Source organism: Lissotriton helveticus, chromosome 6 (assembly GCF_964261635.1).
Source record: "Lissotriton helveticus chromosome 6, aLisHel1.1, whole genome shotgun sequence".
Classification (NCBI taxonomy): Eukaryota; Metazoa; Chordata; class Amphibia; order Caudata; family Salamandridae; genus Lissotriton; species Lissotriton helveticus.
The window spans coordinates 890480587-890503602 of record NC_136067.1 but is presented as its reverse complement, the minus strand read 5'-3'; the positions used below and the strand labels follow the sequence as shown (position 1 = coordinate 890503602).

At 43.5% G+C, this 23016-nt stretch overlaps 1 protein-coding gene across 1 annotated transcript in view; it reads left to right on the top strand.

Annotated features, from left to right (window-relative positions):
* The window catches only part of LOC144763170 (amine sulfotransferase-like), a 596057-nt gene that overhangs the window by 429559 nt on the left and 143482 nt on the right, over positions 1–23016 (top strand). Inside the window, exon 5 of the mRNA XM_078648510.1 lies at positions 16090–16184. Coding sequence (XP_078504636.1) covers positions 16090–16184 — 95 coding nt within the window. The remainder of the gene's footprint in view (positions 1–16089; positions 16185–23016) is intronic.

The window sequence follows — 23016 nt, the reverse complement described above, 5'->3', positions numbered from 1 at the left end:
CAAAGAACTGCCGTCAGCTTGTCAGTATGGTAGCCCGGGTCACTGTGTCAACATTCCACAGTGAGCGCCTGGCTGTCACATGGAATGTACCAACACTATACCAAGAGGAGGGGGGAAAACGGGGAAAGGGAAGGGGTGAGGGAATGCTTAGGTTACAACACATCATCCCCCTTAAGGGAAATAACACGAGTACTCAGAAATCTGTCTTGCGGTGAATGGTAGGCTATGAATGTGATGTGTGCGTCTATCTCATTATGTACTGTTTGTGCCACTGAGGAGAGGTTCTAAATCTAACACTCCTTCTGTCTTGTCTGACGTTTTCTCTGACGTCATTACCTCCTGCTCTCCTCACTACTGACCCCTGTTCTCTCCCTTCTGCTGGAACCACTCGATCATGGCTCCATAGCCTCCCATCTTCCATTACCACAGAATTTCTATTTGGCTGCCTGATGGTCTTGGAGGCATAGAACTTGTCACCCCCTTTCCATAGTCTCTCCGGTTTCTTCACATAGACTCCTTGACCTTCCTGAAATTCTCTTTCCTTCACTCCCCATTTCTTGTCATACCATTCCTTGTATTTTCGTTGACTGTCTTCAATCTTCCTCTTGACTTCTCCGTGCTCGATCTCCGTTGAATGTCTTCTCCCCATCCAACCTGGTGTGAGTTTGGTGCCCGCTTTTCTTCCCCTCAGTAACTCAAAGGGCGTGCATCCGGTGGTGGACTTAGGCGTGGTGTGGTATGCCCACAGCAGGTCTCTTATGGCCTCCTCTATGTTCTCCCCTGCCCTATTGGCCAACTGGATGCTCTCCTTCAACATACGGTTGACTCTCTCCACCTTTCCGTTTGCTTTGGGACAATACAGTGGTGTGCGAATGTGGGTCACTGAACAGTCTTTGAGGAATTCCTTCATTTCTTCCGACACCAGTTGAACTCCATTGTCTGTCACCAGTGTGGAGGGTATGCCTTCTAGGGTGAACACTTCTTTAAGGAAATCTACTATAACTTTAGTGCTCACGCTGTGGACGATCTTGCAGGTTATCCAGCTTGAGAAGTAGTCCACTAAGACTAATAGGTAACAGTCCTGGGGTCCTCTACCCCGGATGGGACCTGCAATATCAAATCCTAACTTGCTCCATGGAACTTCTGGAACTTCAACGGGTGACAGTGGTGCTCTTCTCGTGATCTTTGTCTTATCACTCAGGGCACACGCGTAACAGTCGCGTACCTTGTCTTCCATTTCTCTGTCCATCGTAGGAAACCAATAGTCTGCCCGGAGTCTGGCCTTGCACAAGCTCCTTCCTAGATGTCCTTCGTGGGCTAGTTCCACTACTTGGTTTCTTATGGCATCTGGAGGGACTAATTTTCCTGACTTCAGTATGAGATCCCCTTCCACTGATAACTCCTCTCTCACATTCCAATATGGCTGGATCTCTGACTCTGTGTCCTTGCATTTCTTGGGCCATCCCGACACAATATATCTCCTCACCTTCTTCAATACTTCATCTTGTTCCATCTGTGTTTCCCATGACACCTTTTCAACTGCTGCTAAACGCACCTCCATGATTGAGTTAACCTCCTTCTCTTCTTCCTCTTCTCCTTCTGTGGGTGCTCTTGACAAGAAGTCTGCAACTCTGTTTTGTTGACCAGGAATGTAGGACACTGTGAAGTTATATGCTTGCAGGCCCACTGCCCATTTAGCTATCCTTGGCGTCATGCTTTCCATGTTCTTTTTGGTGAAAAGAGAAACCAGCGGTTTGTGGTCAGTCTGTATTTCAAATGGCATGCCCCAAATGAAAAATTTGTAGTGACACACGGCCCAATACACAGCCAGGGCTTCCTTCTCTATGGTCGAGTAGTTTTTTTCAGACACCGTGAGGGTTCTTGATGCAAAAGCTATCACGTTTATCTTGCTGCCTTCCTTCTGCGCCAGTGTTGCCCCAATGCCTCTGTTGCTTGCATCCGTGGAGATGATGGTTACTCCGTTAGGATCAAACTTCCCTATGTATGGAGCTCCAATGATAGCTTTTTTTATGCTCATCATGGACGTTTCTTGTTCTTTACCCCATTCAAACACACTGTCCTTCTTTATCAAGTCTCTTAGCGGCTGCGACACCATCGCAAAATCCTTAACAAACTTGGCCATATATTCTGCCAGACCTAGGAAAGACAGTATGTCCTCTTTGTTCTTGGGAGAGGGAGCGTTCTCCACTGCCTTTACTAGGTCCAGTTTTGGCTTGATGCCTTCTTCGGATAGAGTGTGTCCCAGGTAGTCCACAGAGCTTACTCCCAGTTTGCATTTGGAGGGTTTCGTGGTGAAGCCTACTTCTTTCAACTTCTTCAGGACTCTTCTAGCCATTTCATTGTGTTCTTCTTCGCCACTACCAAAGATAAGTATATCGTCTTGGAAACATATGGTGTTCCTACAGTCTTTCAACGCATGTTGCATGACTCTTTGGAAAGCAGCAGCAGCTGACGCCAATCCAAATGGCATTCTCTGAAACTTGAAATTTCCAAATGGGGTAGTGAATGCTGTCAATAGCTGGGACTCAGGATGGAGTTTGATTTGATAATAGGCCGACGATAGGTCCAACACGCTGAAATACTTGGCCCCCTTTATGGTGCTTAACATCTCCCCTATCCTGGGAAGAGGAAACCTGTCCACCAGGATGTTGGCGTTCAGGTCTCTCAGGTCCACACAGAGTCTTATGCTGTTCCCTTTATCTTTGGCCATGATGACGATCGGGGCAAGCCATGCTGAACTCTCAATTTCTGTAATGACCCCCTCATTGACTAGTCTCTGGAGTTCCTGCTGGAGGGGCTCCCTCATGCGTAATGGTATGGACCTGGTCTTGTGCACTACTGGCTCCGCTCCCTCCTTTAACACTATCTTGTGCATGTAATTCTTAAACACACCCAATCTATCACTGAACACTTCTTTAAACTCTTTGGTGAGATCCTCTGATATTCCTTCAGGTTCAATTAACAACACCTGCTCCCTATTGTTAGGATCAAGGATGATTCCCAACTGCTTCTGATGCTTCCAACTCAATAAGGTCGATCCCCTCGTGGACACATACACCTTCCCTACTGTGTGTCTATCCTTAAATGAGATTCTCATGGTTGCCATGCCCTCCAGGGGAATCCTTCCTTCATTGTAACCCTTTGGACTGATGTCTGGTGTATACAACTTCACAGGGCGGTTAGCAAATTTGTCATCAAACACTTTCTTGTCTACTAACGTGTATGGGGAGCATGAATCTGCGAACATACTGAACTTAACCCCATCAAGTAAAACATCACATTTAGGGTACATATCATCATCATTATCTTCCTCATCCCCCACTTGAAAAACGTAAGACTTTTCCCTTTCCTCTTCCTGAGGTGTTTCTTCAATGACATGCACTGCCTTTCCCGGGGCCTTACACACCTTAGAATAATGCCCCCATCTGTTACACTTTCTGCACTGTACATTCCTTGCTGGACATTTCCAGTTATTGGCTAAGTGATTGGGACTGCCACATTTGTAACACACAGAAGAACTAGGCTTGCTGCGATTGACCTCTTTACTTTTGTCGCCTACTTTGCAAACTGTTTCACTCTCTGTACTGAATTTACCTTCAGCCCTCTCTCTGTTAGTCCCTTCAGGTGCTTTCATTTCCCTCATGCAGCGTGCAGTGTGTTCTAGTCCCTTAGCAATGTTTATAGCCTCCTCCAGATTTGGGTTCTTTGTCAGTAATTCCTCTTGTACCTTCGTGTCATTGGTGCACCTCACTAGTTGGTCTCTTATTAATGAGTCGGTGATCTGACCAAACTCACAAGTGGCTGACAACCCTCTTAACACTGCTATGTAATTGCTCACTTTCTCCTCCCTCTTCTGCACCCTCTTGAAGAACTTATGCCTTTCCATCACTACGTTTATCTTCTCCTTAAAGTGAGCCGCTAGTTCCCTCAGTGTGCTTTCATACACATTGACACCTTCTTCCACCACCTCTTCCTCATCCTCTATCAATCTCCCTGTAATATCCTCGTATATTTTCCTCCCATGTGTGCCTAAATTGTGTAGCAATATATGTTGTTTGCGTATGTTCGTGTAGTTGCTACCCCCAATAGCTATTAGGTAGGATTTGAATATACCTTCCCACCTTCTCCAAGGAATGACTGGCTCACCTAACTCATTGAGGAATGGTGGAGGTTGGCTCATTCCTGCTCCTGCCATTGCCATGCAACTACAAAAATCCTGTTAAATTATGAATAGCTTAATGAAAATACACCAAAGATTTTCCTGAAGCAGTGCACTCTCTCCCACTGCTGCAGTGGGTCTAATCTGAAGGATTACACATGTGAGCTCACATTTAAACTTAGCTTTTCTTTTTCTTTTTTTTTTTCTCAATGTTACACATCAATCATGGTAAAACAGGAGAATCACAGTATCTCCCTGTTCATACAGTCCCCTTTCTGCCTCTACAGGTTGTCTTTCACGGTGCCCAATGGAACTGCTCCTTTCTACATACTGGCGGGCGCTTCCTGTGTGGAGGCTTTCCCTCAATCAAGTTCCTGTCAGGAAGGCGTCGACTACAGTCTGGGTCCCCTTCCAGGACGTGCGCTTCACAGATAAGCCCTTCCAGTCGAACTCCCTCGAAGGCAGGACACCAGAGCGCAGCGCTGAGGAAACACGATCTCTGGAGAATGACGGGAGGTGAGAGCGCTGACTGAATGTGCGTCGAAGTAGGAGCGCCGGCAGTCGTGCGCGCGAGGAGCCTCAACTTTAAAACAGCCTCAGCGTGGGTCAGATCGCCAGAGACTGAGCGCGCTGGGGCTGACGCTGTGAGGGAGATAAGATTTGCCGAATAGCGCACTCCGAAATTGAACGGAGCGGACAGCTGCGTTGACAGACCTGGTGCGAGCAGCCCTGATTACACCTCTCGCCGGTCACACTCGCTCGATGTTAATTCTAGCGCTGCACTCCTGCCCACAGCTGGGAATGGCTCCCCCGCAGACTAAGAACAACGATGCCCGACCGGCACCCGAAAGTTGGAGATTACACTTTACTCCCCCAGCCTCTCTCCGCTCCCGCACTAACGACCCAGTCTCAATTAATAATTCGATGCCCGACCTGGCATCCGAGTTAAGCTTGACCCCACAGGAGTTTATTATCGACTGATAAATTTCAGTGAAAACAAAGCCGCCGTGTCACCTTACTTGTTTACCACAGCTCACATGTCCGCCTTCATTTTGGGATAGCTCCTTTAAATTTTGTCACAGGCTACTTGAGGTATTTTCCTTCTTGACAAGCAATGAATATCGTCCAGGGAAACGGCAGTCACTGTCCCTGGCCCAGTCTCCTCCTCCTCGTCGCCAGGAAAATGTAGTAAAGAGGGACGCAGAGTTCTTGTGCTGAAGGGTCTTTATTCTTAAGTTGATTACAAAGAACTGCCGTCAGCTTGTCAGTATGGTAGCCCGGGTCACTGTGTCAACATTCCACAGTGAGCGCCTGGCTGTCACATGGAATGTACCAACACTATACCAAGAGGAGGGGGGAAAACGGGGAAAGGGAAGGGGTGAGGGAATGCTTAGGTTACAACAGTAGTCATGCTGTGAGTGATGGTCTCATTCTTTTCTTCTCAAGAGTAATGACTATTCCTCCCAGCTAGCCGAGCCAGGCCAGCCAGTCCACCTGGGTCTATAGCTTCCTGCCAGTGAGGGTGAGTACAGTAGCATGATGGTTGACAGAGGGGGATGTAGTTTGGAGTGGAAGGCCTGCTGAGATGCGTGGTCTTTTCTGACACAGCTCCCCATCCCCCCACTTGACCAATGACTTCCTGCCAGAGCGGCTGAGTGTAGTAGCAAGATGGTTGACAGAGGGGGATGTAGTTTGGATGGAAGGCCTGCTGGGATGTGTGGTCAGTGCAGTGAGTATTCCTCCCAGCCAGCCCAGCCAGACCGCCTGGGCCAGTTGCTTCCTGCCAGTGAGGGTGAATGCAGTAGCAAGATGGCCGACAGAGGGGGATGTAGTTTGTGGTGGTAGGCCTGCTGGGGTCTGTGGTCTTTTCTGACACTCCTCCACCTTCCCTCACTTGACCACTGACTTCCTGCCACCGAGGGTGAGTGTAGTAGCAAGATGGCTGACAGAGGGGGATGTAGTTTGGAGTCGAAGGCCTATTGCTCACTATCAGTGAGGGGAAGTGTTATGGAAAGATGGCTTACACAACAAGCTGCTGTTCTTAGGTGGATTGTGAGTGGCTGATGGTAGGTGTAGTTATTTCCTTTAGGGAGATCTAATTACTTGATGAAGTGATTTACATTACATACCTAGTAACTACTTACTATTGAAAGGGACATTTTTGGAAATGTTGACATATGTTGTCTCTGCTGATATGCTCATGTTCTCAAGTTGGATAGTAGCATGTCTACTGACATTGACTTGTACCTGACACTGTAGAAGACACTGTGGATTAGTTAGCTCAACATCTACAAAAATTGCATGTAATACATACTCATCTCTTGTTAATGTTTTTGGGTGTTTGAGTATGCTGTGCATTGGCTGTTTGGGTATATTCCCATAAAATGTAGTCATGCTGTGACTGATGGTCTTATTCTTTTCTTCTCAAGAGACTGCGGTCACTCAGCCCAATAAGGCATCTGTGTGTGTATACACAGCTCACTTAGTTTTACCTTACACTCTAGTGAGATATGAGATAAATGGTTTTGGAGGTACATCACAGGTGAGCTTGTATTAGAAGGCCTGCTGGGATGTGTGGTCAGTGTAGTGAGCATTCCTCCCAGCTAGCCCAACCAGGCCAACCAGCCCACCTGGTCATACAGCTTCGTGCCAGTGAGGGTGAGTACAGTAGCAAGATGGTTGACAGAGGGGGAGGTAGTTTGGAGAGAAAGGCCTGCTGGTATGTGGGGTCAGTGCAATGAGTACTCCTCCAAGCCAGCCGAGCCAACCCACCTGGGCCTATTGCTTCCTGCCAGTGAGGGTGAATGCAGTAGCAAGATGGCTGACAGAGGGGGATGTAGTTTGTGATGGAAGACCTTCTGGGGTCTGTAGTCTTTTCGATACTCCTCCACCTCCCCTCACTTGACCAATGACTTCCTGCCAGCAAGGGTGAGTGTAGTAGCAAGATGGCTGACAGAGGGGGGTGTAGTTTGGAGTGGAAGGCCTATTGCTTACTACCAGTGAGGGGAAGTTGCAAGGAAAGATGGCTTACTCAACAAGCTGCTGTTCTTAGGTGGAGTGTGAGTGGCGGATGGTAGTTGTAGTAATTTCCTTTAGGGAGATCTAATTACTTGATGAAGCGGTTTGCATTACATACCTAGTAACTACTTACTCTTGAAAGGACCATTTTTGGAAATGTTGACGGATGTTGTTGTTGGTGCCATGATGGGTTACATGTTTATTCACTGACAGCCTACATGAACACATTTGTAAAAGTGATTGTTTGGGTAATTTTGGATGTTCAGCGCTGGGGTACTGGTTATCTACATTAGTTACACATCTACAATACGTTGGCTACTGCTTCATTTCCAAAACAAAATCATTACAAAACTTGGACCATTGCAGTTCTGTGTGGCAGGTGTCATGGGTGACTTGTGGCTGATGTTTGGTGGTCACTTACCAGACTCCATTCCTTTTGCTCTCAGGCGGCATGATTGCATGCACCTTCTCCTCCCAGGCAGTAAAGGGTACTAGTGACATGGGGGGCCTCACCAGTCAGCTGTGCAACCTGGTGGTTTCCATTGTCATTAATATCATTGTATTAAATATTGTTTTAATATATATATATATATATATATATATCTACATTTAAATATTACATATATTAAATAGTAACAATAATTTAATACAAATAAAATAGATTTAATGTATATTCAAATAAATCTAGCAATTTAACTTATGTTTTAAAAGTTAAACACACATATATATTAATTTATATATTTAAATATATCTAGTTAAAAACTATTATTAAACTAATAACTTTAATTTATATTGTAATTTCATTTTAACATTTTGAAAAAACAAGCCATTTTAATATAAATAAAAAAGTAAACAACATAAACATCTTACAATGTAATAAAAAATATTTCACACATTAAAAACATTAATAAATATAAATATATTTTTAAGTAAACAAAAATATAATAATACAAATTATTACAGTGTAAAATAAATTATACAATTTTACATTTAAGACATATAGGGGTCGATTCCGATTCGTGAAAAAACGCTCCGAATAGCCGTTCAGAGTGTTTTTCCTGTACGAATCGTACCCTGCAACTTCTCCCGTACGTACGATGAAGTACGATTCGTACCAGGAGCTGGACTCCGTACAAAACGTACAGAGACCGTACAAATCAAATCCCGTACGAATCTCCCTCGGAACCCACTGTACGCGACATCCGTATGGTTCGCGGCTGTTTTTTCCGACCCAGAAAGTACGATTTGTGTCGGGTACGCACCGTACGACCCTTTTTCTACGGGAGCTAAAAACAGGCATAAAAGCAGAGTTCGCCTCGAAACAGGTATGGAAACCCCCCCCCCCCGGGTACGGTCCGTACACCCCATGATCGCAGGGGTACGGTGCGTAACCCTGCGATCATGGGGTGTACGCACCGTACCCCGCGATCATCGGGTGTACGGACCATACCCCATGTTCGTTGGGAGTACGGTGCATACACCCTGTGATCGCTGGGGTACGGTGCGTACACCCCATGATCGCAGGGGTATGCACCGTACCCCGCGATCATGGGGTGTACGGACCGTACGGTGTGTATGTGATTGTGTGCTTTTCCGTATGAATCGCCCTTACCTGACGTGGACCATACGAATCGTGTCCTCATACCCCGGTCTGGATCGTACTCGTCGGGTCGTACGGCATGTTTACGATTCGTACGGAGAGGGCTCCGGATAAGAATCGTACGGACGTTTTTTTTCCAGGATCGGAATCGACCCCATAATATTCCTACAACAATTCATACAAAAGTAGTCAAAGTATTAATCTAAGGATGTATAAAATTAATTTCTCCTACTCCACACAATGCAACAGTAGGAAAACTGTTACATCACCCACGGGTAAAATGTATTATTCACACTACAGTCAGTTTAACAGTAGAGAAAGTGTTAGATAGCAGACAAGTAAAATTTACTGTTCCCAGACCATTCACTGCAGCAGTAGAGAAACTGTTGGATTGTGGAGGGTAAAACTTACTATTCCCACTCCAGTCAGCGCAACAGTAGAGAAAGTGTTGGATTGCGGAGGGGTATAATTTAATATTCCAACTCCAGTAAGTGCAACAGTAGGGGAAGTGTTGGATCAAGGAGGTGTAAAATGTACTATTACCACTCCAGTCAGTGCAACACAAGGAAAAATTTTGGATTGAGTGTGGGTAATATTTACTATTCCCGCTCCAGTCAGTTCAACATTAGCGAAAGGGTTAAATTGTGGAGAGGTGAAATTTACTATTGCCACTCCAGTCAGTGCAACAGTAGGGAAAGTGTTGGATTGCGGAGGGGTAACATTTACTATTCCAACTCCAGTTAGTGCAACCGTAGGGAAAGTGTTGGATTGCGGAGGGGTAACATTTACTATTCCTACTCCGATAAGTACAATAGTGAGGAAAGTGTTTGATTACGGAGGGGTAAAATTTCCTATTACCACTGCAATGAGTGCAGCAGCAGGAAAAGTGTTGGATTGCGGAGGAGTAAAATATACTATTACCACTCGGGTAAAGAGCAACAGAAGAGACAGTGTTGGATTGTGGGGGCGATCATTTACTATTCTAACTCCAATAAGTACAACAGTAGGGAAAGTGTTGGATTGTGGAGTGGAAAAAGTTACTATTCCCACTCCACTGAGTGCAACAGCAAGGAAATTGTTAGATTGCAGAGGGGTAAAATTTACTATTCTCACTACAGCAAGTGCAATAGTAGGGAATGTGTTATATTGCAGAGGGGTAAACTTTGCTATTCACACTCCAGTGAGTGCAACAGTACGGAAAGTGTTGGATTGCAGAGGGGTGAAATTTACTATTCCCGCTCCAATAAGTGCAGTAGTATGGAAAGTGTTGGATTGTGGAGAAGTACAATTTCTATCACCACTCCCAAGAGTGCAGTGGTGAAAGTGTTGGATTGCAGATGGGTAAAATGTACTATTCATACTCCAGTCAGTGGAACAAATTCTCTTTAACATAATGAAAGTATTTTAAAAACATAATATACTATTAAAAACATAAGTATGTAAAAAAAAGAAATACAAATAAATGTTATATTAAAAATAAAATAAAAACATATTTCAATGTTAAATATATATCATAAATAACTACAAATATTCTTCTAATTAAATATATTCTCAACAACTAACAAGTAATATATTATTTACTTTGAGAAAATACACACAATTAACATAAAACGATAAAATAATAAAATAGAATGATTTGTTGACTTAATTGACATTGTAACCTAAACTTTAACGAGGAATCCAACACATATCTAAATATTTTATTTTAAATATTATTATTATTATTTGCATGTTCCATATATAATTATTACTTAAAATAATAATAATATAAATGTATTTCTCAAATATTTATATTTAATTACCACTCCATCATTTATCTTTACAAAACAAAATCACACACCAAACCTATAAACTAAAAAATTATTATTTTCAGCATTTTTAATAATTAAATCATAATCAAACATTTATTATTACCAAATAAGTAATAATAAATGATTAATATGTAATTAACTTCCCACCATTTACTCCCACAACTTCTACAACTCGCACCTAATATGTCAAATGAAAAATATTTTATGTACAATTTTAAATAAATATTTTTCATTTCTTATATTATTATCAATTCACTTTGTTTATTATTTAGTAACTCTGGGCCTGATTAGGATGGCAGGTGGACTCACGTGCACCTGCCACCCTAACAGAGATGGATACCACCCAACATTGCGTCAGGGGTCACTGTGACCACGACTGTGACGGGCGCATTGCACAGATTTTTCATTGAGGTGGGTGCTGCTTACTGCAGCAGCCGCTGCAATGGGAAAAAAGAATGTGTAACACATCTCTGCACTACGTGACAGGCACCATGCAGTGCCTGTCACTTGGTGCAGGGATATGTTGGGGGGCACCTATGGTGCTCCCCCCACACCTAAAAAAAAGGACCCAGGGTGAAGGGGAGCCGGCTAAAGGCCCCCAATGTCCATCCCCGCAAGTCTTTCAATGGCGGGTGAAATGCCATGGAAACGCTGGCGGGGATGGACCATCCTAATCCCTACGGCGGTGCCTGGTAGGTACTGCCACCATGTAGGGATTGGGAGGCCCTAAGGAGCCCATCGGATGCTTGACAGTCGGGCTTTCCACCTGCCTGCACACCACCCGCCATCAAGATCTGGCGGACGGGAAAGATGCTTAGGATGGTGGGGAGACTGCCACCAACAGCCTGTCAGTGGCAGTCTCCCCGCCATCCATAGCAGCCCCTATATTTTGTAGACGATATTGACTTTGATATTTTCCAAATCAGTCTTACTTACATAAAAATTCTTGCGGACGATATTTCCATATCACGATAATTTGTGCCCGATATTTTGGTAGGACGATATTTTCATTTTGATATTTTGTTTGAACACCTTCAGTCACATACACCCATATGCACACCTATACACGGATACCCTCACCTGCACACAGACACACAACTATACCCACACACACAACCATATCCTAATTCACACAGACACACCAGACGCTTCATCACACACCCACCCAGACACGCATCTTTACACACATCCACAAACATTCTTTGACCCTCACACCCAGCCACTCACACACCCACACGCATGCAATTGACTTTTAGGTTTCACCTGCACAGCGCGTTCCCTCTGCTTAAGTAATCTATTGTTTTTAATATAAATTTGAAAGGGACTTACATCCCACCTCCTCTCTTTCCTGGTTTCTCATTTGTTCCTGTGTGTGCTGCTTACCTTTTCTTCATTTCTATTGACTGTAGGATATTTTCCAGCATTTACCAATGATTGTTCCTCATCTGCTTCCCTTATCAGTTTCCCACTGCCGAAATACTGTTAACATCCGCTTTGGTGGAACTATATTTTAATAAAGTTTTGCCTTTTACTCTTGCAGCATATTCATATAACAATTTATACCATGAGAGAATAAGGGCCTGATTACCATGTCGGTCGAAGTTGCCTCCAACAGACATCGCCCGGATGCGGAACCGACAGACTGCAGCATACATTAATTTGGAGAAGCGTGGCTCAGTGGTTAGAGGCGGCAGACCCGGAAGCTGAGATCGGCAGTGGACCAGGGTTCGATTCCCTGCCTCGGCGGGTCTCGGGCACAAAATTCCACAGACTCGACAATTCTCGCTCCGGTGCCTACTCGACTCACGGGGTCACACTCTGCGACTCTGGGCAATAGCTTGCTTAATCTCCACTACGGCCCCTCGCGGTGGGATGCCTGGCTTTCACCTTGTGGATACCCTGCCGGGGTATCTCACAGGGGAATACCAGGACGGGTTCCCTAAGCAAGCGCTTAGATACCGTGCCGGTGATTTGCGCTATATAAATACATGTACATACATTCCCATAGAGAAATGGGAGTTTTTATTAATCCCTGCTCCATGTGGCAGGCACCGCATGGTGCCTGCCACACGGTGTAGGGCTTAATAGTGGTGGTCCCCAGGACCACAACTGGAGGCCGCTGAGGCAAGGGCGCCGAGATATGGGCTCCCAAAGTCATTTTCTGGCAGGTGTTTCATGTCAGAAAGCTCGACTTTAAAAGCCTGTGGGAAACTAACTTCATAATCCTGACGGTTCTGACTGGCCAATGGGCTCCTGGAGCCTGTTGGAAGCCTGCCGGAATGACTGGCCAGTTTTAATTCTAACCGTTGTATTCATAATACAGTGGGCGGAATTGAAACCGAAGATTTCAGGCAGAAAGCTAGATCTTGAGGCCTGAGTATGATAGCGGTCGGACTTTTGTTCGACCGCCATCCTGTCAGGAATGGGACCGCCCGTGTAGCTGTTGGCGTTCCCGTTGCTGGTATTACGATACGTCTGCTTTGAAGGTGGTCACAATGTGTATGTTTGGTATTGTGGTGCAATAGAAAAAAAACACATTTTTGTGGCAGGCACCATTTGGTGCCTGCAACATGTTGCAGGGATATGTAAGTGCCCCCCAGGACCCATCTTGGAGGGCCAGTGGGAAAGGAGGCCAGCTATAGGACCCCAAGCCACTTTCTGCCTTTCTTTTCATGGCAGGTTAACCGCCATGAAATGGCCATCGGAAAGGGACATTGTAATCCCTACAGCGGTGCCTGAGTAGGCACCGCCACTGTTGTAGGGATTGCAGTCCCTCCGATGGTCCGACAGGCTCAAGGAGCCCATCGGATCTGTGGTAGTCGGACTCTCCGCCCGCCTGCTATCCGCCTACCATCATAATGTTGCAGGTGGTCAAGCAGGGTCCGATGGCGGTGGGACTGCCATCATTATCAAGACCTTAGTTCAGAAATCGTGCTTTTTGTGACTTGGTATAAATCTGTTCAGGATTTTTTGAGAAATTAAGGTTTGAAAAAACTTTTTATATCTCGACGGTTGAGTGTGCAAGAGGTTTGTGAGAGTCCCTATAGCACAATACTGCAAACAATAGAGACAATCTGATTGGCCATGGTGACTTATTTTTCAAACATTGCCCGCATAGCACCTTCAGAAGTGAGGGCTACCATCAGAGCTCAGACTATAATTGACTGTCCGCAACATGAAAATAAATGTTGCAGCAGCCATTACAGGACTTGGGAACTTGGTCCCTGTCCTGAAAAAGTTTCATGAAAAGAATATAAGGGTGTAGGGCAGAGACCTTTCCTCTGGCCCTTGTAGGAGGGTTCCCCAGGAACCAACCCTAGGGCTAAACGCATTTTGTTTTGCCTTGATCCTGCGTGACTCCTGTGGGATCACAGGAAAAAAAAATGACAGATGTTGTCTTTTGTATATAGAAATTACCCCTGGGCTGGACCAGCGATAAGGGGTCAAAATAATGTTTTTATTATACAGGTGAAAGGGGGGTGCGTGGGTGCCCTCCTCCCAGTCAATTTCGGCCCGAGTACCTCACCCCGGTGCCCACTTTATTTTAAAAAAGGAGATTACCCATGTGGCCCCCATCCCGTAGCTTCCACGGGCCCTGGGTATCCTACCCCTGGAATTGGCTCAATGGATGTGTCCCAGAGAGTCCACCCACAGACACTGTATTCCAGCTTGAGGGAGTACAAGTAGGGAAGATTGGTATGCTCCCATCTGTTGAGAGCTGCATAAATGCTCCCACTGGCCGGGAGCATGTTTTTTCCCCTGCCCACACTCTTACGGCCATTGAGTTTAATGGATTTTTTAGGTGGGCACCAGGACACCTAAACATCAATTTAATACCATTTAATAATAAACGAGCGTCAGGAGCAGCTCATTTATTATTTACTGCTTCTGCAAGGTGCACCCCATAATGTCCTGCAAAGACTTTATAAATATATTTTTAAAGCCTGGTGGTTACACTGGAAGGGGCAGTGGCACCAGCAAGCCTTTGTTAAGACTGTGTGGAGCTACAGAGAGTGCTTCAGCCTTCCTGCAGCAATACAAACAAAGTTTACTGGGTTATTTAAATCCATACCCCAGGAGAGCTAACAATATTTCTATAGCACTAGGTGGAGCACTATGCTCTTCAGCTGCAGTGCAGAGCCCCCTTGTGGTTAGTTCAATGGCTGCACTTAGTATCTTGGAAATTGTTTTAAAAAGGCATTGATTTTTTTAAATACATTAAAAAAAATATCTTTATAACAATCAATTTTATCAAACATTGCACTGTGTGAATTAATCAAATATGCGTTTGATTATCATTATTTGTGATTTTTTCACAAAGACAATAGGTATGTAATATATGTTGATAATCTGACCCCAGTAGGTCCACTGTTTATATTTTGGTGTCCTGAGCCTTTGACACATTTACTAAGTCTGCCTTACTTAAAATGTTACTGTTTGTACTGTTCCTTCAATTAAACAAAGTGGGCTTGTATGCTCCAGCCAATGGTTTTATCTCAAATCTACCACTGAATGGTTGATTATAGTTTTTACTCCAAGGCAAGCTAAGATTTGCATTGTGTCATTTCTTTTCTTTGAAAGTAAATTCAAGAAAGGAACAGTATACTTGTCTTTGTGTGCTTAATAAAATTAGACATTCCATCATTTAAATCAGAAATAACCCCATTGCACTTTCTTTGCATTGCACTAGAGCCATTATGTGAAACTAGGAGGAAACAAAGATGTTTTTCCTGTCATATATTGAGTTGCAGATTAAGATTAAGAAACATGCTTCTGTCCTTCTCCTCTAGAGTTACCCCCCTTGGTCTTCAGTATTACTTAAGAGCACGTGTGAATAATGTCTCCCACTAGCTCTCAGATGTTGTCTCCTACCCCACCCCATGTGACTGCTTTCTGACCTCCCTCTTCCCTTTCTTATTACTATGTATTATCTCGTCCTATTTACTACAGTACAAAATTGTCACATCTGACTGTTGGATGACGTTTATCTACGCTGTATGTTTTTCTCCCTTACTTAATAAACAAAAGTGCAATACAAAAAAAAGAAACATGCTTAATGTAAGTTAAATGTTAGTGTACATCCTACCATGTATGGAAACAATTTGTAAGTTTTTTTTAATGAAAAGATAAGAAAATTCTTCCCATTCCTTCAACGAGATTTCTTGCATAGTCATGAGGTTCACCTATTTCAACACAGGGAGAAAATACATTTGGCCCTTTCTATGTTTCTCATGTTTAGGTAGAGGAAACTTACCTTTGAGAATCCGGTGACAAATAACCACCTTCAGTTGCGGCAACAAAACTTTGATTTCATTGATGTTTCTTGACCCCCAGCTACCGATAAAAAAACATTTGTTTAATGTATGTTGTGTAAACATAAATACATCATCATATTACAAGGTACTCAAATTATACTTTTATCTGATCTAGTGTAAGTCCAAATTGATATTTATTCCTGTCTCCGATTTTCTTTTCAACAGGGGTTGCAAACTCCTGGTTTGACCACATAAATGGGTGGTATGAGCACCGTGATGAGTTTAATATTCTTTTTCTTGTTTATGAAGACATGATTAAGGTAAGGTTGGTTTTATATCCATCACTCACTGATAAAACAACTCGAGTATGTTATATAAATGATATTTCAATGCCTTTGTATTGAAATGTTTGCAGAAAATACAGAAATGAGAGAATACCGTTAAAAAAACAATTGGGTACTATTCCGTCCTAAAAGTACCATAACCAATCATACAGTGTAATGAAATGTACAAGTTGGTACATGATCCAATACAGATCACTTAGCTTAGAATGGACAAACCATTTGATGTAAATTGCGACTGTTGATGGTAAATAAAGATATCTGGTAATGTGGCAGGGTAGAATAGTAGCTCAAATAATAATGCAGCTACAAATAGTTCAAGTTCAAAAATGTATTTACTACTTCAATAAATGTTTGCTAGAGCTCCTATCATGATTTTACTTTGAACTCGTAAAAGGTTCCATGAGTGCATACTGACAACATGCTTTGATCATTCTGTGTACTTTTAAAAACTATTTCTTGATATTCTAGTATTTCTTTCAGAATGTTGACACTCATTCTGAATTTGTTGTTGAGGGATAATGTGTCTAAACATTCTTTGAAAAACTCATTAGGGGCATGATGTAATCCCTGTTCAAATCCAGGATTTACAAATTGCACACTGACTAGTTTGTGAATAGGAATGTAATTTGCGATTCAACCTTTTTACTAATAGGCTGTATTGCTGCAAGCTCAGTCTGAAAGGGTCACAAAATGACATTCCTAGCGAATACTAATTCGGCAGAATGCGATCAAGTGCAAATACAGGGTTAGTGGCCTGCAAAGAAGATCATAAAACCACCACTGAATTTGAATTTCATTTTTGTAAACAGTCCATGCCTTAAAGGAACAGATGCTGCTTTACACAGTCCATGTATTAAAAGTACAGACACTGCTTTAAAAAAATCAGTTTGGGAATATATCCTGGGGCAGCAGGCAGTGGCCTCCCCTTTCCTAGGCCCTTTGACATAATTACCAAAGAGTAATCTGTCCCAGCCTCCCTTCTGTGAATCAATTATCAATTAGCCCTGAATACCTCAAAAGAAGATTCTCATGGTACTTACCAGACCGGTATTTACACAATCTGAAGTATCCAAAAAGTGGTGGTGCCTAGAATCCACAGACCCTCTTGGGGCGGTAGAGGTTTCATTTACCTCACCACCAGCTTTGGAATCATATTTTGAAGCATTTGAGAGGCCAATCCAACTTGCAGATTTTTAGAAAACAGTAGAAAATCTGGTTTCTTTCTCTCCCATTGTAGTTTTTGATCATGATTGATGTAAAGGACTTGACTAGATGCCTAGCGACAAGACACCTTCGGGAATATGCCACACTTTACAAGAATAAATCAAATCAAAATGAATTTACCAACCCATTTTAGGAGTAAAAAACGTTTTAATGGTTTCTGACCATAGTTGCAGTCTCATACCATTGACACATTCCATTGCAAATCCCAGAGGATAAGAAAGCCTGCTCCTCTTTATGATTCAGAATGAGTTGCAAAAAGTTTAGTATTGTGAAACTCGCAAAGACTTTTTGCAGATGTGTCGTACACATGGGAAAGCTAAGCTAAGAGAAACTTCCTTTTTCTGTATTATTCCACATGCAAACCTTGTATCGGACATGTGCAAGTCAGGATTCGTTCCTTAGTCACAATGCAGATACCAGTATACCAGTATTCTAGGGATTTGAACTAAACAAATAACTAAAGCAGACTACATGCGTGTGATGATGTTGTGTTGTTTGTGCCCACAGAACTATGAAATCAACATCTAGTTAGCCTGTATTCTTTGTACCCTTGTATGACTATTGTGTATTTCGTATTGCAAGACAGAATACCTACAATAAACCCAAGTACACAAATGACCGATTATTGGCTGGACCTACATTGCACATGTGGATAAAGAATACACTACTTATTTGTGAAATCCCACATTTCATTTTATGTTGCGTACATATTAAGGCTATGATTATATCTTAACTGCATTGATACTGTAGGATATTATGACATTACACTCAGCACTCTACTTCGGTGTTGACAGTATTTGTTGTGTGAACACTGTGACCTTGCTCTTTCATATTGTATTTCACAAATTATCTCTATCTTTGATTGTTGGCTACAAGTTGAACATATTGAATTCAAGAAAGTCTATATTTTCAGTTTATTTTATGCATTAAGGCCAGTCTTTGTGTGGTATTCTTAACCTTATTAATTATTACTCTAACATGTCTCCCTAACTTAGATCTCACATGCATTAAGTATTGCATCTGTGACCTGCTTGACACATAACTGAGCACACATCAATTTTAATGAACATACACTGAAGACAGCATCAAAGTATCTTGCAAAATAGTTGCAAAAGCATTGTATTTTATTGGTATTGTTTTGTTTGGGATTGTATATAGTTGTTGTTCCTCTTCTCTACCACTTTAGAGCCTTTCCACTTCTGATTCTAAAGTGGATCTGTGTATTATTGAAAAAAGGTGAATTCAGTAGCATTACTGATCAAGAAGTACCATGTAAACATTGAAGTAGATCAGTGAAAGAGATGATTGTGGAGGTCTCCAAAGTTGATGTCCATGATTTAGGTGAAGAAGAGAGGCATCATTGATTGGTGGAAATAGCTTTCCATGAAAGATGTGAATCAATTTAAAGGAAGATGTGAATCATTTAGAGCCCAGTTGCCACAAAGGATGGAGAGACATTGAAGAACAGCCTGCACAAATCTAGCTTTCAACCCTGTATTCAAGTCTTCTTCACTGAAAGTTACTCATCCTGATATTTTGCCTGTCAAGGGTTAGACAAGGCATAGATCTTCTGTATCTGGGTTTGGATTCTCCTTGGTAGGAGTGTCACTGCTTTACAACCACAGTGCCTGCACACTATAATTGCGATCTCTGGGGATTCGTTGTCTGCAAGGTTGGGTGCCATGTCTGGAGAAAAAAAGCCTATGGCATAAATAAACCTCTATTAACCCTTTCGGTGCGGGGGTTGTTCCCCCGCTGTGCTGGTGGGAGGGGGCGCGCACAGCGCCCGCATGCTCATGACGAGCTCAGCTCGTCATGAGGCACGGCGCTCCTGTCCTCATGACGAGCTGAGCTCGTCACAGGTACATTGGCTCCCGTGGAACGTTCAGCACAGCAGGGAAATTCTCCCCGCACATGAGCGTTCCACGGGCCATGACGAACTGACCTAATCATGAGCACGGGAGTGCCGTGGCTCATGACGAGCTTAGCTCGTCATGAGCATGGGAGGGGTTAAGGCATCCTCCAGGAGCAACAGAGCAATAAGGAACCAACAAATGTGGTCTGGGGAGTCCTGTTCCAAAAATAGATAGGGGCAGCTATAATTGGAATTCCATCCAGTCTGGCTCACAAGCCTCACTCCTCCAAGAGGAACATAGGGCCATAGGAATTCCATAATGAAAGCTGTCCAGCTAAGAGAACCTTGTGGGGAGTCAGGAGGCGAGGTGGGTGCAAAAATGACTTTGTGTGTCATCTTTCAAATTACCTGAGATTTGTTTTTAATGCAAATAGTTCTGCAGATTAATGTCTGCATGTATGATGTGGAAATACTCATCAATTATTTTTTACACTTTCATTGCTGGGGTCATTCACTCCTCTGCTCCCAAATTTTTTTAAAAAAACAGTGTTAGTTGTTTATATCATGTATCTTTCTGGCTTCTATCAGACCTAATTCTATGGGCTTTAGGGCAGAGAGAGGCTACTAGGCCCCAGGATGGTTGTTGTAGTTATTTGCCACTGGTGTTCTGTGGTCAGTCCTTCTATGGCTCTGCAAAGTGGGCTAAATGCATCCCTTTCCACTTTGACTCTCAGGGCAAAGTGGGCGAGGTGTCATAGGCTTATCATGGAGGCAGAGTGGGGGGCAAGATCTCAGAACTCAACAATCAATTACATTCCTAGCAAATGAAGTACCCCCAACATTTCTGATTCTTGGGGCCAGATGTAGGTAAATGGCATTTACCGATTCGTAAATACCGAATTTTACCGATTCGGTATTTACACATCGGTAAATGCTATGTAGGTATTTTTACCGAATAATTTAACGAATCGGTAAAATTTGGTAATTACCGAATCGGTATTTACCGATTTGGTAATTGCCATTGATTTCTATGGGCCTTGATCGATTCGTTAAAATGTTGAATTGACAAGGGGGACAGGGTGTCACTTTGACACCCTGTTGCACCCCTGATTCAGGCTTGTGAGCCATGTGACACACATACATGCCCTTAGGGCATGTATGTGTGCCACATGGCACAGGTGTACATGCACAGATGTGCATGTACACAGGAATTCGTTATTTACCATCAAATACTATTTGATGGTAAATAACGAATTATTAAGGGCCTTGTGGCACTGTTTTCAGTGCCACCTACATTTCAAATTACCGATTCGGTAAATTTACCGAATCGGTAATTTACAGAATCGGTAAATTTACCGATTTGATAAATTTACCGAATCGGTCATTTTTAAGCCCCCTACATCTGGAAATCCAAATACCTGTCGGTAATTACCGACCGGTATTTGGTGACCTACATCTAGCCCTTGGTGTCTAATCGACAGCACATATTTAGTCATTCGATTGCTGACGAGGCATATGCGCGCAAATATTTACAATGTGCTTTTCCTCCTGTGCAGTGTTAGCACAGAAAAGGTATTTGTTCATGCAGCAAGCTCCCACCCACTTCTCAGTCTCTATTTCACACACATTCTGTGCTCCCATAGTAACACATGTTCAGTAATTTTCTGGTGGGTTCAGGACAAGCGCATGCAGTGGTCCTGCTCTAGTAGTAACCTTGAAGCTGTCAGGGCCACAACACTGGTGGCTCTAGGTATGTGGAGACTTCAGCAATCTTGGTGCAAAGACTTTCTCCCACAGCATCACGCCTTTGGCAGTTGCAGACTTCCTAGGGCAGGGACTTAAATACACTGGCTCAGAATGTAAGGCGCCTGGGCCAATATCAACTTCACGGGTGGTCTTTGTAGTTCCTGCGTTTTGGGCTGATCAGAGTGCAAATGTTGGTGATACAGAAGCACTTGTCCTCCGAAAATGGTGGCAGCAGTATTAGTCTTTCAGCCACACGAGACTTCAGATTTCACTTAAGGGATGCTTTTCATGGGAGTCTTGATGAGGTTCACAAAAAGAAAATTTTAGGGATGCCAGGGACCCCGTCCACACATGAGTCACTCCCGGCTTGCTCTCTGGAATTTGCTTACTCTCTTGGTTTTTTCACACTGGGAACATGTTAATATTGAAAAATGTGATGTTGATGTACACCATAATAGCTGTACATATAATAATGAACTTGCATCTCTGTTGTTGAATTCACCCGATATGACCTCCCACTCAACCCCAAATTAGAAACACACGGACAAGCACGCCCTGCGAACTAGCCTTGAAGCAACTGATTAACAGAACACAGGTGAGGGGACACATAACCCTTAGACAAATTTGCGAATAGGAAAACCGAGATTGATCCCACAGATAGTCAGTGACACCACAATGGTCTCAGGTGATTGGCCCCAATAAACATCGTTTGGCCGGCCGGGCGTGCAGTCCCAAAACACTAGGAAGTTAGATGGCATTTGAAGTTAGGAACACACCCAATCAGAACACAGCATTCACACAACAGGGAGAAATCACATTCTCTCCATGCTGGATATCTGGACACAAACCCAAAGGCTTTTCTGCCAGTGCACAGCTGTCACCTGATAACTCCTCTGTGTCGAGATGTGTATTGCTCCCAGACAGTGGACAAAGGGCCCTGAGAGTACGGAGGGGTACTCCTCCCTTGACATGATGACCTGGTGAGGGGATGTGCCCACCCACTTTCCTAACTTGTCAATGGCAGATAAAGCTCATACCTAGGCCTGCCTACCCTTTGTCTCTGTAGTCAGGCTGGCTTCAAACCCAGTGGAGGTAGAGGAACTGACCAGAAATTGTATAGGAGGTGGGCAAAGGCTTGCCCTCCAACCACGGGCTGGCACTGGGCAACAAGTGTACTCTAGAGCTATCTTCTCAGAACACTCAGGGACGTGTGTAGAAGGGTTGCCCTGCTATCTGAAACTTGAAGGAAGACTGGACCATCTTGTCTTGAATCCAGGACCACAGAAGTGAAATATTTGCCAACTCTTTGCCTGGAGATTCAAAGGAGATGGTTGAAGCTGCAGCCGTCAATGTTGAATCAGCGGTTGACCTCAGCTTGCTGGTTTGCCCAGCCAAAGGAGATCTGAGTTCCAGAAAAGTTTCTAAGTCTGAATATAGAGGTCTTCAAGACCAAGTCGAGTAGCAAGGTGACCCTTCCGGCACATAAACAATCAATGACCTTTTGTTGTTTCTATGTGAGCTGCACAAAGCAGCACACATGGAAACAGCAAAAAAGAGGAGAAAAATCATTTCTCCTTGTTTCGCCTGTTTTAGATCAGGTTTTCCCTGGTCTTAATTTTGGCACTGCCTCCCATTTGTGCTACCCGTGTGAATAGGAGGCAGCATCAAAATCAATGGGTGTTGCGGTGGAACGTTCACTGCAACATCCATTGCTGTCCCCTTTCACACTAAGCACAGCGTGAAATGGTGCCTTATTTACAAGGCAGCATTAAGCCATGCTATGAGGCTTAACACAGCCTTGCAAATAAGACAAAGCCCATAAAGCCACCACAACGTCACTAAAAGTGACGTTGTGGTGGCGATAGGGGGTGTAAATATGCCCCACAAGATCTGAATACCAGTTTCAATACTATTCAGTGGTAGAATACATGGCCATTTAATATGCAGGCAACATTACCATTTCAAAAAACGCCCCTTAAAGGT